Here is an 18,119-nt window from a genome sequence, read left to right on the forward strand (position 1 = left end):
GGAGGGGATGCGCCTGCGTGAAGGCTTGAGGTAGGGGATGGATCTGGCCATGGCGGCAGGCAGCCATGGCAGCCGGCGAGGGGAGCCTGGCCGCCGGCGACGGAGGTCGTGGTGACCCAGTCGCAGCTCGGGAGGAGGGGGAGGAGGGAGGGGACATGCTTGGGGAGGCGCTTGCGCGAGGAAGAAGAAGTACAGAAGAAAAAAAAATATTCGCTTGAGGCCCACCTAGCGTGCGTGGAAAAAGAGCGAGCGAGCGAGGGGAACCGGCCGAGCGTTCGGCCGATGCGCCGATTCCAAACGATTCCCTTTTTATATCAGGCAGGCTTGTTAGCATGAAGTATACAAAATACAGCTCATATGACATACTACTATTCCCTCCGTTCGGAATTACTTGTCGCAGAAATGGATGTATCTAGACATATTTTAGTTCTAGATACATCCATTTTCGAGACAAGTAATTCCGAACGGAGGGAGTACCTCTCAACTCATACATGCTTTAACAGTTTCAAGGCTGTCGATGCCACAGTACCAAACAACCTTCTGGATTGATGACTACTTGTCAATCGCGGAATTCTTCCTGACAAACCAAGATTGTTATTTGGAATTCGAGAAGATCCTTCGGCTGCCTTATTCAGAATTTCATTCATCTCTCTAATGGTTTTCAATTCTATCAGGGTACTGGGAGGCACCACCTTTGCCTTCAACTGGGATAATAACACTGATTTCCCGTATGGGATGAAGCTTCTCCTTGCATGTTCAACCTCCCATCCTCTAGGTTGTTTCTTTCTGGCAGCCTGTACCATCGATCAATAAAGTTGATGCTAAAACCCCCAATGTAAAAGCGTTTTCTCACAAGCACTGAGTAAACTCAATGGTATAAATTATTGAACATCACTAGTTCACTACTAATATCATGCAAGTTACAAAATAAGCAAACAGTATGGCACTTAGTTTAAATACTTGCACTTAATTTTTCTTCTGTTCATTCTACCTTTTTCCTTGTGTGCAGCTTCATGTGAAACATTTAAGGTCAGTCTGCATTTTGGACAAATGCGGATCACAATTGGGATACTATATAATGGCAAATGGACCATTTGATTTAATAGGCAATACAAGCTGACCACAAATGACAGTGGTCCGTCCGCGTTCCCCTGAAGATCCGCATTTTCATGTGGCAGTGGATTCGCGGCCGGATCCCGTCTGGAGTGGAGGTCCGCAAAAGCAATGGCCCGGGCACCGGTATCTGCCCGCTCTGTGGAGTCCCTGAAGACTCGAACCACATCTTCTTCTCCTGCATCTCCGTCCAATTCCTCTGGAGCTACTTTCGCGAGGTGGTCGGTGGTAGTTGGTGCCACACCAACTTCCCGGACCTATTTGCTGAACTCCAGTTGTCCCCCGCGTCCTCTCGCCACATTAGGTGGCTTGAGGTTGGGGTTCTCGCCTGGACTCTTTGGACCGTTCGCAATAAGCTTGTGATCCAGCACGCTCCCCTTCGTCGCGCTACTGACGCTCTCTACAAATTCTCGGGTTTCTTGCAGCTTTGCCGGCCGCTTAGCCGCCCCCCGGACCGTGACGCCATCTCCGCCTTCATCGCCGACATCCGTTCAATGGCCGTCCGCCTGTCGCCGCCGCCCCCGCCGCCTCCGCCGGATCCTGATTAGGCGCCTTGTGTTTGATGTGCGGATGTTGTTTTTTCCTTCCTTTTGGGCTTGTTGAGCTGTGCCCTCAGCAGAACCTATGTACTTTGTCGTGAGTCTTGGGTGGGTGGGTGTGGACTTGTGTGGGTTTGTATGCTCTGTGGCGGTTTGCTTTATTTATAAAGCGGGGCGAAAGCCTTTTTCGGTAAAGTAAGATTAATCATCCTGAAAACCGTTAATTCAGAAAATATTTCAATCCCCTGTTCCAAAATTATTCAGAAGTAGAAATTACTAAGTAAATGGTATTATGATTTGTTGATAAGTTTTATCTACCTTTTGACCTGTCATCAATCAAAGGTACAGATAAATATCACAATATATAACAAATACTCCCTCCGTCCCATAATATAAGAACGTTTGTCAAAAACGTTCTTATATTATGGGACAGAGGGAGTAATTGGAAATCTAACATGTCTCGTCTTTAGTACCATCTGAAGCAATGCAGATCTTTCTTCCTTTGCTAGCTATGTATCGCTACTATTTTCCTTTTACAGATAACATCACACAGTTTGGACTAGCCCATGGTATTCAGATAATTTTAGCTAACAAATTAGACCCATGAGAAATCTCACAAGAAAAATGTCAAAAGAAGATTGCTGATCATTGCATAAAGCCAAAGTAAGAACATTAAAGATTACATCTCTAATGACAGGATACTTTCCATTTTTTCAAAGTATTAAGTTTAATTGTACCCTGCCGGACAGAATTTGGATTACGAACAAGCATATCACATACAAATAGAAACACTCCAGTTTTGGAATAGCTTTACCTTCTCCGTTGTAGCAAACCCATCATGTTTGTTGGACGACTTTTCATCGGACAACCTGGACGATTATTGATCATAGGGGCAGCTACAAGAACAAATTGAATAAATTAATGAACATAACTCGACAGTGTAGTTTTATGCAAAAATATAATAATGATAAAGATGGAAAACAAGTGTAGAAGACGTACAAATTTTCTATGTTGATGCATTCTCCAGTAGGACAAACACCATGGTTATTCAGAATTGACGAGACATGTTGCAGAACCTCATCGTGAGCCACCTACATGGCATAGGGTCCCTGCATGACACATTAAACTTGTATAAGAAAAAGCCAGTGAGTGTGACCGTTAGTGGCTATGTGTCAGAGAGAGAGAGAGAGAGAGAATCAATGGTTTCAATGGAAGCATTTAGTAATTAATACAATATAAGATGTAAAAATCATGGAAGTTTAAAATACAATTGCAATATGAATGCATTCAATTCACTAAATAATTGTGTTCCTTGTAGACGAACCATCTAGAAAGTATTGTCAGGAGGAACTATACTTGCAGGTGTATTCTATTCATCATTTGTGCATAACATTTGCCATAACATGAGACAAGCCGCTTACCTTCGGGTACTGAGGTCCGTAAATGTAATGGCCCCAGGGACGGGTTATGCCCATTGTGCGGAATGTCGGAAGACTCTAACCATATATTTTTCCATGATATGGTCGATGGCAACTGGTGCCACGACAATCTCCCTGACTTGTTCCAAGAGGTCCCAAGTCAGGATGGCAGGATTCGCCCTACCCTTTGGGTTGTGGTGGGCTTGCTTGCCTGGACATAATGGGTTTTTACTGGCTTCCTACTAGTACCCATGATGGACTTGATAAGCACCGGAGTAGTTTGGAACTCGGCTGATAATAAAAGAAAATACAGTTTGGTGACATGGAAAGTTATGTGAAGACCTGAAAGCCTTGGGGGGCTGGGTATTATAAACACTGCTATCATGAACAAATGTCTCATTATTAAATGGTAGTGGAGAATCCTAAACTCCGGCCCTGGCTCTCTTGTTTGACATCCTCAAGGCTAAATACTTCCCCAATTAGAGCCCTCTCTTTGCCTCTGCTGCTGGTAGCTCACAGTTCTGCCGCCAGCTAGTTAAAGTTCGCGATGACTTCTGTTAAGCTTCATGCACTAGCCAACGCAACCAAAAGTCCGAATTGATGGAATGGGCTAGGCAATCCACATATACACTTCAACACCCCCTCTCACATGTGATGCGTAAAGTCAGCACGTGGATAGACTCAGACGTATGGCTCAAGAGGCCTATACGTGGACAAAGGAGTCAACAACAATTTTTGTATAAATTGCGAAAGCCAGGACTTGAACTCGAGACCTTAGGCTCTAGTACCATGTTAAGCTTCATGAACTAGCCAAAGCAACCAAAAAACCGAATTAATGGAAAGGACTAGGCAATCCACATATACACTTCAATAACTTCCACTCTCAGGTCAAGTTTGCGGTTAACAACGGCGCCTCGGTTCGACTTTGGCTTGATTGGTGTCACGGTGACAGTCCCCTTAGTTCCTCTTTTCCTGTTCTTTATTATTACTGCTCCAACCTGGAGATCTCTATCTCGGATCCTGCGGGTAATAACTGGGACCTAGGTCTTCGTCGTTCGCTATCTCCTACAGATTGGAAGACTGGCAGGGTCTTGCTGCTTCTTTCCCAGTGCTTTCAGGAGGTGCGGACACGGTAGTTTGGCATCACTCCTCCTCTAACAAGTTTTTGGTTAAGCCACTTTATGTTAGATTGAGTTCAGGTTCTCCTTCGAGGTTTAAGTGCATTTGGCGCGCCCGTGTGCCCCTAAAGATCAGAATTTTTCTTTGGCAGGCTGCCAAAGGCAGGCTTCCCGCGGCTGATCAAATTCGTAAGCGAAATGAGCCTGGCTCTGGGTTCTATGCACTGTGCGGTACCTTTGATAATACTGATCATATTATTTTTAATTGCGACCTTGCCAAATTGTTATGGAGTTGCACCTAGTCGTGGCAGGGTGTGAACTGGGCTCCTACTTCTTTTGCTAATGTTATCGACCTGGCTAAATCCTTGTCTGGGCAAATGAGTAGGATCTTTTAGTTTGGTTTCGCGTCTTTATCTTGCGCCCTTTTGACTACAAGGAATAAGTTCTCGATTGAGCATATTTTCCCTAACAAGCCTGCAGACTGTATCTACAAATGGCCGAATCTTTTGCCGCTCATTAAAGCTGGGGACAAGGAGGCGTCGGAGCTCCTAATTTCTCGTGTGAAGGCCATGGCGGCTGATCTTATCAATCCAGACCGGGACTCTATGTCGGCATGAAGCTTGTTGCTGCTGCATTCAATCTTAGTAGGTAGTGTAAGACAATAGGCTTTGGGGGAACCAGCACAACCCTCTAGGGGTGGCCTATCACATATATATATATAATGAGGTGGTATACAACGTTACAATATACACATGTAAATACAGTCTAACACCCTCCCTCAATCTTAGCCACTTTCTAATGAATCTAGAAGGGTAAGTTTGCGCCTGCAAGTCTCAAACTGTGGCAAAGGCAATGGCTTGGTGAAGATGTCAGCAAGTTGATCCTTGGAAGAAATAAACTTGATCTGTAGTTGCTTCTGAGAGACACGTTCACGCACAAAGTGATAGTCAACTTCAATGTGTTTCGTTCGGGCATGGAATACCGGATTTGCAGAAAGGTATGTAGCACCGATGTTATCACACCAAAGAACAGGAGGCTGTGATTGGGGTATACTTAACTCCTGAAGCAAGGACTGTACCCAGATGATCTCTGATGTGGCATTAGCCACAGCCTTATACTCAGCCTCAGTACTGCTACGCGAGACAGTAGCCTGTTTCCGAGCACTCCAGACAATCAGGTTAGAGCCAAAGAAGACAGCATAACCCCCCGTGGATCGCCTGTCATCCGGATTGCCAGCCCAGTCTGCATCAGAATATGCTGAAAGACAACCAGAGTCAGACGGCCGAATATGCAAACCATGAGCCACCGTGAAACGAATATAGCGCAAAATCCGCTTAACAGCAGACCAATGAGTGTCACGGGGTGACTGCAGATACTGGCAGACTCGGTTAACAGCATAGGAAATGTCTGGTCGCGTGATCGTCAAGTACTGGAGCCCACCAACAATACTCCTGTACTTTGTCGCATCAGAAGAAGAAAGAAGCACACCATCAACAGCATTGAGCTTATCAGTGGTAGACATGGGTGTAGTCGTCGGTTTGCACTTAAGCATCCCAGCTCGCTGCAACAAATCCAGAGAGTACTTCTTCTGCGTCATAACAAGGCCAGCATCACGAGAAGTAACCTCCACACCAAGAAAGTAATGAAGCTTCCCAAGGTCCTTGACCGCAAAATCAGCACCAAGTGAGCGAACAAGCGCAGTAGCAGCCGACTGAGAGGAGCTGACCAAAATGATATCATCTACATAGACCAACAAGTACATAGTAACCTCAGGCCTTTGAAGAAGAAACAATGAGGAGTCAGCAGTTGATGATGCAAAACCATGAGCACGAAGAGCCATTGCAAGACGAGCATGCCAAGCACGAGGAGCCTGCTTCAGACCATAAATTGCCTTGGACAGACGACAGAGATGATCAGGGCGATCCGGATCAGAGAAACCCGGAGGCTGGCGCATGTAAACCTCCTCCGCCAAGACACCATGAAGAAAAGCATTTTGAACATCAAGCTGACGAAGAAACCAACCTCGAGTAACAGCCAGAGAAAGAAGAAGTCTGATGGTAGTAGGCTTGACCACTGTACTGAAGGTGTCTTCATAGTCAAGTCCAAAACGCTGTCGAAAACCACGAGCAACCAGACGAGCCTTATAGCGCTCAATGGACCCATCAGAATGCCTCTTCACTTTGAAAACCCATTTGGAATCAGTGACATTTACCCGTGATTGTGGAGGAACAAGAGTCCATGTCTGATTGCGAAGAAGCGCTTGATACTCCTGCTCCATGGCCTCTCTCCAATGAGGAATGCGCATAGCAGCTTGATACGTGCGTGGCTCAGAGGATGGATCTGCGAGAGCAGCAGACATGCACGCCGCTAACCAAGCAACTGTGCCATCGTGACGTTGCTTAGGCTGAAAAATGCCACTCCGACTGCGCGTATGTGGACGTAGAGCAGCAGCAGGAGCCGGCGGAGGCGAAGGTGACGGAGACGTGACGGTCGCCGGAGATGCAGGAATCACCTCAGGCAAGCTCGGGACAGACGACTCCGGGCTGCATGGCGAAGACTGGCCCGACGACAGGGGCTCAGAGGCCATGGGCGAACCGAGAGTGGGCGAGGCCAGCTCCGGTGACACCGGCCCAGACGGCCTTGGCGAGGCGAGAGCAGGCGAGGCCGGCCCTGGTGAGAAGGGCCCAGACACCCTGGGCGAGGTAGGGGCGGGCGAGGCCAGGCCTGGTGATGACTGCCCCGACGCCCTGGGCGAGACGGGGACCGAGGAGGCCGGCCCAGTCGGCGGGGTTGCAGGGCGCGACGATGGCGAAGGCAACCCAGAAGCCAGAGGCGACCGGGCCAGGACGTCGATCGACCGTGCATGAGCACGGAAACCGAGGCCATGCAGGGGCGCCATGTGCTCCTCATGCACAACAGAAGGTGCCGAGGATGAAGGCGATGGCGACGAAGAGGAAGATGGCACTTCCAGAATCTCCAAACGAGCCCCACGACCAGTGCCTGCACCATGGTTAGGCAACAATAGAGGAGAATATGCAACATCATCAAATTGGTCAGAAGCAACACAGGATGAATGCATGACAGGTGGCTCGGTAGTGGACACAGGGAGTTTGGCAAAGGGAAAAACATGCTCATCAAACACAACATCCCGAGAGATGTAGACACGATTAGTGGGCACATGAAGACATTTGTATCCTTTATGAAGAGAGCTATAACCAAGAAAAACACACTTCTTGGAACGAAACTCGAGCTTACGCTTGTTATATGGACGGAGATGGGGCCAGCAAGCACACCCAAACACCTTGAGAAAGGTGTAGTCCGGTTGTTCATTAAGGAGAACTTCAATGGGAGTCTTCATATTCAAAACACGAGTGGGAGTACGATTGATGAGAAAACATGCAGTGGTGAAAGCATCACTCCAAAAACGAAACGGAACAGATGCATGGGCCAAAAGAGTCAGACCAGCTTCAACAATGTGACGATGCTTACGTTCTACTGAACCATTCTGCTGATGTGTATGTGGACATGCTAAACGGTGAGTGATCCCAAGCGACTGAAAGAAGGAGTTGAGGTTGCGATACTCGCCACCCCAGTCCGACTGAACATGAACAATTTTGTGCTTGAGAAGGCGTTCAACATGTTTTTGGAACTGGACAAAAATGTCAAACACATCAGATTTACGTTTGATAAGATAAAGCCAGGTAAAGCGGCTGTAAGCATCAACAAAACTGATATAGTAATTATGACCACTAACAGAAGTCTGAGCAGGACCCCATGCATCTGAAAACACAAGTTCTAAAGGATGTTTCACCTCACGACTGGACTCCGAAAAAGGAAGTTGATGACTCTTCCCCTGCTGACAAGCATCACACACTGCTACATCTTTATTACTAGACACACTAGGAAGCTCATGACGACGCAAAACATGCCGGACAATAGGTGTGGCCGGGTGACCAAGACGAGCATGCCACTGTGACGGAGATACCCGAACTCCACTGAAGACGCGAGCGACGCCAGGATGCTCTAGACGATAGAGACCTTGGCAGAGCCGCCCACTAAGAAGAATGTCCCTCGTGCCCCGATCCTTAATAAAAAGATCAAAAGGATGAAATTCACAAAGCACATTGTTATCACGAGTGAGTTTAGGAACTGAAAGAAGATTACGTGTCACAGATGGAACTCGAAGAACATTGCGAAGTTGAAGACTCCTATTGGCATGTCTAGTGAGAAGTGATGCTTGACCAATATGAGAGATGTGCATACCTGCTCCATTGGCGGTGTGGATCTTGTCGGAGCCATGGTAGGGTTCACGAGTGTGAAGCTTCCCCATCTCACTGGTCAGGTGCTCTATCGCCCCAGAGTCCATGTACCAGTGGGGATCAATGGAGTAGGACTGAGTGTGTCCCTGTGGCTTCTGCAGCGGCGGACAATCAGCCATGGCGACCTGACGAGCAAAGTTGCGTGTATCCTTCCCGTCATTGCCGAGACCAAGAAAACCCCGCTGGAAGCGCTTGTGACACTTCGAGGCCCAGTGCCCATCGCGACCACAAAGCTGGCACACACGTGGACCGCCAGCCCCTGGTAGCGTCGCAATAGGAGGAGGGGCCGAGGCGGGTGGTGGTGACTGCCCCGAAGGAGCCCTGGATGAAGCAGAGGAGCGACCACCCTTGGTGGCGGCGTTTGCCGAGAGGGCGCCGTTGCCCCTGGATCGGCGCGTCTCGACTCGTTGCTCAATAAGCAGGAGGCGTGAAAAGACCTCGTGTGCTGGCATGGGCGTGGAGTTGCCCCTCTCATTGATGATCTCGACTAGGGCGTCATACTCCTCATCAAGACCATTGACAATAAACGAGTTGAACTCGGAGTCGGTGAGGGGCTGTCCAATGGAGGCCAGCGTGTCGGCGAGACTCTTGACTTTGTTGTAGAACTCAGTGGCGATGGAGTCAAGCTTCTGACACTCCCCAAGTTGGCGACGGAGCCCAGATACACGAGCCTGCGACTGTGCCGCAAACGAGCGCTCAAGAATAGTCCATGCCTCGTGGGACGTCTTGGCGAAGACAACAAGCCCAGCAACGGCCGGAGAGAGCGACCCCTGTATGGAGGAGAGGTTCGCCTGATCCTGCCCTGTCCAGACACGGTGAGCCGGATTATAGACCGGACCGTGCACGCTGTCAACCAGCGCAGGAGGGCAAGGGAGAGAGCCGTCGACATAGCCAAGCAGATAGTGACTCCCAAGAAGCGGAAGAACCTGCGCGCGCCAGAAGATGTAATTGTCCGACGACAACTTGATGGTGATGAGATGGCCGAAGTGAAACGGCGGCGGCGGCTGCGATCCCATCGAGGAGACTGGCTGAGGTGAGACCACCGTGGAGACAGTCAGAGGGGCAGCCGGCGCAGTGACAGAGGGCGCGATGGCCGCGGTTGACGCCGCGAAGCCTGCCAGCGCGACGTCCTCCGCCACCAGCGGCGCAGTGGCCGAGGGCGCGACAGCCGCGGTTGACGGGGCGGCGGCGGTGTGGGCCACAAGCGCCTGCCCGGGCGAAGTAGCAGCCGGCGGGAGCGCGAAGAGGGAGCCGACGCTCCGTGTCCCGATCGGCGCCTGAAGGGAGGCGGCATCCAGCGGCGAGAGAAGTGCCGCGAGGGAGGCCGGCAGAAAACCGGTGGCGGTGGAGCCGGACGCAGCGGCGGACGTCATAGCAGTCGGGCGACGGCGACGGCGGGCACGGCGGCGGCGGTTTAGGGTTTTTAGGCGGAAGCGGACGTAACCTAGCGTGATACCATGTAAGACAATAGGCTTTGGGGGAACCAGCACAACCCTCTAGGGGTGGCCTATCACATATATATATAATGAGGTGGTATACAACGTTACAATATACACATGTAAATACAGTCTAACAGGTAGGTAGTGCTATTTTGTCTCTTAAGACTGTAACCCTTGCTGCGTATGCAGCTGTTGAACCTGTTTGTTTGCTACTTTCATGTATGTGTCTCAGATGCTGCTTTATGGCTTTATTTTGTAAAGTCGGGCTATCGCCTTTTCTCTAAAAAAAAAACCCTATAGAGTCTATTAAGCAAGCTGGATGTTGTGCTCTTTCTCTAATCAATGTTAGTATTTCCATTTTAAATTGATCAGATTAATGCATTGATTTCCTATAAGCCCATGCTTACCTTAATATTAGTACATGTTTAGTAGAAAGACAAGAATAGAGGCACTATAGCTGAAAATATAAACGGTTTGGTACCTCTGGATGTGCCCGAATGTATGCATCAAGAGCTTCGCCAGCTTCACAAATTACAATAACAAGCAGCAATGCCATACGCCTAAGCTTTTTGTCCGCCTTCAGCTGCTGCTTCTTTCTGGCTCTGTTTTGAGCAATCTCCGAATCTATAGCAACAACATTCTCTGTACAAAGATTAGAGATAATACTAAACCCATCTGTCTTGATATTGCCATTTTCATAAGATACCGTACGGATCTTCTTTTGAGCTGCCAGGAGCAAAACTGCTGTTTCGGAAAGCTTTCCGTCCTTGATGTATTTCCAGAGCTCGGCAAGTAGATCATCTGTTCTTTCTGCAATCAGTCTAACTGTATCTAAGAAGATCTTCTGCAAAAACCACCAAGATGGAACAAACACTGAGTATCTTTGGCGTTATACACAAGAAAGTAGCACCAAATAACTTCCATCAGTGTTCTCAACGCCAAGCAAGAGCAAATTGAACATTCAATTATTTTTAACAGCACCTTGGAGTTGCTACTTCATATCTTGATTAAAAGAGTAAGACACATGGATTATCCAAAAGAGTAAGACAGAGAAACTATATATCATATCAGTGGTTACATATTAGAACTTCCATTTATTATGCTGTGGTAGTAATTCGTATTGGGATGAATCTCAGACAAACTATTATGGGTAGGCACAGAATATGGAGCTGCCAATGATAGTTGAATAAATAGTGGTACTATGCTCAACGGGAAAGTGAGACAAACCATTTCAGGTAAGCACAGCAATTGAATGAGCCTGTAGACATGGTCGGTATTCCCTTTGTCAGGTAACAGGTTTTCCTCAAGAAACTTATGCTGGCAAGCGTTCTCAACTGCAACATGTAGTGGGAGTAGGCCCTCGATGACTTCAGGGCCAACTGTGCGCAAATTGGCCGATGCGCCATAGCAGAAGAGCAACTTGATCATGTCGGCAGAGAACATTTCAGCAGCTTTGTGAAGGGGAAAGTACCCATGTGAGTTCATGTAGTTGGGATTGGCGCGGAACCCAACCTTGCCCTGCAAGGCAACTTTCGCACATCGCAGGGCATTTTGCATGATCATCTGATTGAAGGTCCCTGGTGTTATGACGAAACCCCAAGCCAAGCCCACACTGTCATGCTTGAATAACTTGACGAAAAGCCTGACACTATCCTTTTCCAGGATGGGCACCAAGCGGGGTAATTTACCGACCAAAGCATCCTTCACTGACTAGATTTATCCATACAAAAATGAAAAGGGTGAAAAGGTAATCAGTTATCCAATCAACAAAGCATAACAAGAAAAACAAAAGACATATTGCAATGCAGGACCATCTACGGTACAAGGTGCTTAGAAAAATAAGCAGGTTTTGCTTAAGCACCGGTGCTTATGGGTAGAAAGCAGGTGCTTAATTAGGCACCCCTGGTACAGAAATAAGCACAGGTGCTCAAGAAAAAAACTGATCTATTTTTATAAGCACTTCGCTTGGTAGATGGCCTAAGTCAACAAAACACAAGCACTGGAATAGACACGTTAAATATTCACAAGTACTATAGGTTAGATACAATTATGAAATGATTTTTCAATCCAATTATTATGGTAACAAAGACAGCAAATAACCTCAGGAGTACGGTCTGGGACGATTGTATTGGTTGCTCTCGAGACCTCAAACAAAGCACATTTCTCACTCAACACCTGAGACAGACAGAGAATGTGCCAGCATGAAGAGGCATGAGTAAGAAAAAGAAACAGGAGAGGAGAGAAATATCAGAGGTGGTTTAGTTACTGCACCAGCTTGAGTAGTTTGGTATGCTCAGCCAAGTCTTTAGCAGGACCATGAGTACATTGGTATGGAGGATTCCACGGATCGTTTTCTTCCGTGCTTGATGTCATAATAACTGCCGTGAAAATAAACAAACACGAATTCAGCTAGGAAAGGCCATTTAGGATTGGTCCAAGCACAAAGGATCGACCATTCATCCGATCCGATGTATGGAAGCAAAGCACACTCACGAAACAGGAACAGGAACAGGAAAGTTCAAAAAAAAAGAAACAGGAACAGGATAAGACGATGGGCCGCACGCCGCCGTTGGCTACTTACCGGCCAGATGTGCGCGCCGCCGAGTGCGGAGTGCGTAGGACGTGGAGAGGCGATAGATCGGCGGCGGTCCGCGATGGCCGATAACGACCAAGTGGCGCCCCGATGGATGCGGGCATGCGCCGACTGCCCCAGTTTTACTCTCGCTCCGCAGTTCGCTCAGCAGGAATCGCACATGGGCTGTCTCGGCATATCGGCCAGCGGCCGAAGCGTCAACGCCCAGTAACACCGATCGGGCGCGCAGCGACTATATCTCGCCTTAAGGGGCGCCCCCTATATCTCGCATTTGACCATGCATTAAAAATGATGAAAATGAGCATGCATATAAAAATGTAAATTAAGCATTTGAACAAATTGTTAAACAAGTATTTAAAAATGGTAATCAAACATTTGAAAAACGTTAAATGTATTTAGAAAAAATGTTGACCATGTGTTATAAAAATACATTAATATTGCATTTAGATAATGATAATCAAGCATTTTAAAAATGTTAAATGTGCATAGAAAAATGTTGTTCATGTATTAGAAAATATTAATCTTGTATTTGAAAAATGTTAATCAAGCATTTATAAAAGTTTAAAAGTGTGTATATAAAAAATGTTGACCATATATCTCTACTTCTATAAAAAGCTGAATTGGTGATGATGGTGTGCCTGCCGTCTATCAATCTCGACCGTCTGATCCACATCTAACGCATCTGATAGAGCTCTGACACTTTTGCACAAAGACCCCCGCCACTCTCTTCGTATTCTTTTCAGAAAACCCCATCATCTATCTATTCCAGACCAATCCAGATCCACCTCGTGCCACTTTCCTCCAACCAGCAATGGAGTTCCGATCTCATGCGCTGGCCGCTGCCGGCGCCTTCTGCCGCCGCAGCCACCACCACGACGACCTCGTCTCCTCTGCCCCCTTTCCCGTCTCTCCCTGCCATCTTCTCTGGGCACCTCCCGCATCTCCTTGGACGCAGACCGCTGCAAGTACGTCGCGGGCTACGCGCTGCACATCCTCGCCGGCGCCGGCGCCACATGCTACTCATTCTTCTCCATCGACGCGCTCCATGGCCATCCCCTTCAGGTACGCGCTGCTCCCTGAGGACGTCCACACCGTCTGCAAGAAGCTGGGGTTCGGATCGCCGTCGGCCAAACTGCAGTATTAGCGCTTTCTATCAGTTCGCTAGGATGTATTTCATGGCCGTCGTTCCTCGCACTTAGTTAGCCTGATCTATCAAATTGCAGTATTAGCGCTTTCTGTGGTCTCACGTCGCAGTTTTCTCTGCCCAAACTGCAGGAGGCATGAAGAGATTGGCTATAGACCAGGCAGGAGAATAGGGGATAGGAAAACGCAGAAAACTGCCACGCAATATATGTTCTCTTGCACGTTTGAATCCTGATTTGGATTCTCCTACAGATTTGAATATTTTTATCATACCAACTAGCTTGTTATTTTTTCATGAGTATAATGATATCCCTGGTGCCCAAGGCTGTGCTTTTCCTCCTCATAGTCCAAGTTACTCGAAAATAGATATCATAGCCCTGGATTTGATTGCAGTAGAAGTATCATAGATTCATCTCCACACATACCCCATCTGTGGATGTCAAGCCAATCACCCTGATTCCTATATGCTAGCCTAAGTTGTGAATCGTTGTCTCCTTAGGACTATTAAACCTAGAAATTCTCAAAATAAAGCAAAATATCAAGCCCTTGATCATGTGGACCTTACTTCAAAAAGCATGGATGTGATCTAATATAAGCTTATTCTTTGATTTTCCATCGAGATTCCTCACGCTGTGCACAGATGAAAGATGTTGGGCCATTCAAATGGCTTCTTCAGCACGCCGTCATCCTCTCCTCCTCTAGCCAACATCGATTCCCTGGATTCCCTGGATTCTGGATCTCCTTGGGAAAAAGTAGGTGAACGATTTGCAAAGGTGCAGATTAATATGGCATGATAACCCTGTTTTTATTCTTCGGTTTATTTTGATCCCAGGCATTAGAAGGATTTTCTTTTTGGTTGTTACGCTGCTCTGCTAGGCATTAGAAGGATATCGTTTTTTACTGGTACACCTGCTCTGCACCATTATCTAAATAAAATCCTAAGAAGAGTATGTCTGTAGCTAGCTTTCACTTGCTTCTGTTTTGGGAAATGTAGCAACAATATAGCATGTACTCCTATGTCCTGCATATGAACGTGAGAAGAAACTGAGGCACATCCTACTGTATTAATACCGGTGACTCATGTTCAGCTAATTGTTTTACACACTTTTGTATGGGCACTGTTTAGTATCGTATTAGATTTATCATTCCCCGCAAAAATAATAATATAGGATATTATGATTGTCCAGTAAAATAGAGTAGGCCAATCTATAGGATGAAGTAAGTTAATTTTGTTTTATTCACAGGAATGCATGTGTTTTATCACTCACTAATTATATGGGGTTTTCACACATACGAGTGATGCATTTAACAGATTTTGAGAGGAAATAGGTTGTTTTTTTATTGTGTTTTTTCTTCATAAATAGTCGGTTTTCAGAGAGATGTTGGTTTCAGCCTTGGCCTTCTTTAGTTGAAAGATCACTCTGTCCTACTTACTTTTGGAGGATTCCTTCATTTTCAGAAGTTAATATCTCAGCAGCAAGCTGGCAACTTGGCCAATGATGTTGGACGAACCAATTCTTTTAGACTCAAATTCTTGGATTGGTGCTGTATATTCTGAATTTCTTTTGTGAACAAAAGTGAGGAGTGGGAGAGGATCTGCAATTGTAAAATTTGCTTGTTTTCATTGGAATTGTCTACTAATTATGAAATGATTTTCATTTCTTCTGGATTCGATATACTCCACTATTCTTGGACTCATGGGATTGTTGTTTTATTTCAATGTTAGACGTGGTTCTGACAAAAAATGCAGGTTGTAGCTGATGGAGACTGTAGCACGCTGGTATAGTGTCAGGTCCTGACGATCATGAGTGTGTTGCATGCCTGGGGCCTGGCTCGTTGTGTGTAGTGACCCAGTTACCGACGTGGTGAGGACCTGTAGGTCGGGCACAACGGTGAGGATGAACGAGAACGTGTTGATGCCTGTGCGCGCCACCACGCCCACCGCTAGCTCCAGCTGCGGGCTTCAGCAGCACATAATCCCGCTACTTGAGGTCTGAATTCTCGTCTACGGTGGCGAGGCAGAGACGTCGCTTCAGGGTAGGGGCTTGGACGCCAAGGTCAAGGAAGGGGATGGCGAGGAGCTTGGAGACGAGTTGGTTGACGTGCTAGCCTGGGAGCTCCGGTCGGCGGCGTCAAAGATGCTGATGTCGCCGATGGGGATGGACGATGGGCCTGGTCATTTGGCCAATTACGTTATTACAGTTCATTACAGCTGCTGAAGACATACTGATTTGAAGTGTCATTGCAATTGCAAAATGCGTCGGCGGAAGGATTTTCCATTATCGCATTATGGGATAGAGCGAGGAATAATAAAGTATAAGAAGTCCTCCTGCAGGGTGAATATGGAGAAGAAATCATTTGGCTCGGTACATTATTTTATTGTTTTGTAGCAATGTACTTGCTTTTACTATAATTCTTTAAGTAAATAATTTTCCATGTGCTCTTCCGTTGCGTAGCACGGACATCTTACTAGTTAAAAAAAATCTTCTATTTGGAAAATACGGGTTCGACTTCTGGAAACAGCCTCTTACAGAAATGTAAGGAAAGACTATGTACTATAGACCCAAAATGATCGAACCCTTCCTCGAACCCTTCGCAAGCGGGGGCTACTTGCACCGGGCTGCCTTTTTTTGTATTTGAAGTGTTAAACCAAGCGTTTGAAAAATGTTAAATATGTGTATAGAAAAAAATATTGACCATGTGATAAAAAATCTTAAATTTGTATTTGAAAAATATTAAATGTGTATTAGAAAAATGTTGCTGACATGAACAAAAAATGTAGAATAAAAACCAAAAGAAACAAAGAAAACCAAAATAAATAAATGAAAGCATAAACAAAATAAACCAAAGAAAAATTGAAAAATAAAACCAAAGAAACAAACACAAAAAGAATGAAAAAGAGAGAAGAAAAAGAAAAAATGAAAACGAAACGAAAAAGCATTGAAAACCAAAAACAAAGAAAAACCAAACAAAAAGAAGGATAATGTGCAAAAACCGACCCTTTTTCTTCTAGCATGTCGCGCCCTATGTATTGTACAGGAACACGGTGTTGGTGCAGTGACAAACAGTACTGCTAAGCAACATATTGTGTATGCCAGGGCATCTTCCTCCGCCGTCGTCCTCGGGCGGCTCCCCTCCACTGACGACCTCGGTCGTCAGTGGTGAGGGGGTCGCCGGATCCACGTGTGTGGATTGTTCTAGGCATTAGTTTTTTTAGGATTTTGGGTTGTTCATCGTCATGGCTTCGATGGTGGGGATGGCGGCGCCGACTAATAAATCTTCAGATCCTTCCCCAACAAGGCGATCCGTTTTTGGGGTGAATTTGGAGACCAGATTGTTCAAGCAAGGATGGTGCGGCGGCGGCGGCATCCTCGTGGTGGACCTGTGTCCTCGGGCTCCGCCGTTGCGCCGGCGTTTGCTCCAGCGCCGCCGTGGAGCTTGGGAGGTAGTCCAGGAGCGGATGCAGATTGTGGTCTGCATCGACGACATCTGGAAGATGGTGGATCTGGGTTTGTGGTTCGTGGCAGGCAGGTATGGTTTCCTCCAACAACATCTTAGTTGCGCGGGGGTGCCGAATCTGGAGTTTGATGGCGTGTCCGGGGTGTTGCCCCGGTCTGATTCGTTCAACGGCAATGGCTTCGCCTTTATTGGCGAGCCACCTTGGAGGTCCGCAAAGCTGCATATCAGCGATGGAGCCACATCGAGCTCGGGTGTGAAGGTGATCCGTCATTTTCTCCTTTGGTGGCTGCTATGGTGGTGCCGGAGGTAGGTGACGGGCGTTGGTGTCAAGCTCAGAAGATTCTTCAGTCTTGTTTGTAATTTTACTTCTTGACTGATGTTCCTGTGTGCAAAAGCTAGCGTTCTGCTGTCTTTTCAGTTTTGTCAGGTCGGTATGTACGTGGCTTATACTATGATCCTTATGATATAAATGAGACGACCATGAAAAAAAAAGCAACATATTGTACATGAACACAATGTTGGTGCACTGCCGAACAGTGCTGCGAAGCAATGAGGAGATCCCAGGATCGATTCCTCGCGCACACCCGTTTTTAACTATATTTTTTTTTAAATATGCGCTGGTGGGCCAACCCAATACTGTAGCACTCAACGCGGGAGGTCCTTCTGTTACGCTTAATGCGAGATACAACGCTCGAGTTACCGATCAGCCAACCGCGAACCAGTTTTTTTTTAGGGTTAACCGCGAACGAGTTAGAGCATCTACAACCGGACCATCCATACCCGCCGGACGCATCATATCTGGCCCAAACGCCCTGACTGATCGACACTCCCCGTATCCGGGCCATATATGGGACGGATATGGGATGCCCCGACGCGACCGCCGCGTATGATCGACCCGTTACGGCCCATGCCGCGCCCGCTGGTGTCCCCATGGAGACCCCACCCGGTCGAACGAATCCTAGTCAAACCCCTCACTCC

The 18,119-nt window shown here is 47.1% G+C and overlaps 1 protein-coding gene across 1 annotated transcript; it reads right to left on the reverse strand.

Moving 5' to 3' along the window:
• Positions 1-335: 335 nt before the first annotated feature.
• LOC119281066 lies at positions 336-12,717 on the reverse strand. The gene is made up of 8 exons (XM_037561706.1): positions 12,528-12,717; positions 12,218-12,324; positions 12,047-12,121; positions 11,174-11,656; positions 10,428-10,790; positions 2,652-2,761; positions 2,467-2,548; positions 336-794 (listed from the first exon to the last, which is right to left on the reverse strand). The coding sequence occupies exons 2-6, from the start codon at positions 12,317-12,319 to the stop codon at positions 2,744-2,746; spliced, it is 1,041 nt and encodes a 346-aa protein (XP_037417603.1). The 5' UTR covers positions 12,320-12,324; positions 12,528-12,717; the 3' UTR covers positions 336-794; positions 2,467-2,548; positions 2,652-2,743.
• Between the last annotated feature and the right edge of the window lie 5,402 nt (positions 12,718-18,119).

This window comes from Triticum dicoccoides, chromosome 3B (assembly GCF_002162155.2).
Source record: "Triticum dicoccoides isolate Atlit2015 ecotype Zavitan chromosome 3B, WEW_v2.0, whole genome shotgun sequence".
NCBI classification, from domain to species: domain Eukaryota; kingdom Viridiplantae; phylum Streptophyta; class Magnoliopsida; order Poales; family Poaceae; genus Triticum; species Triticum dicoccoides.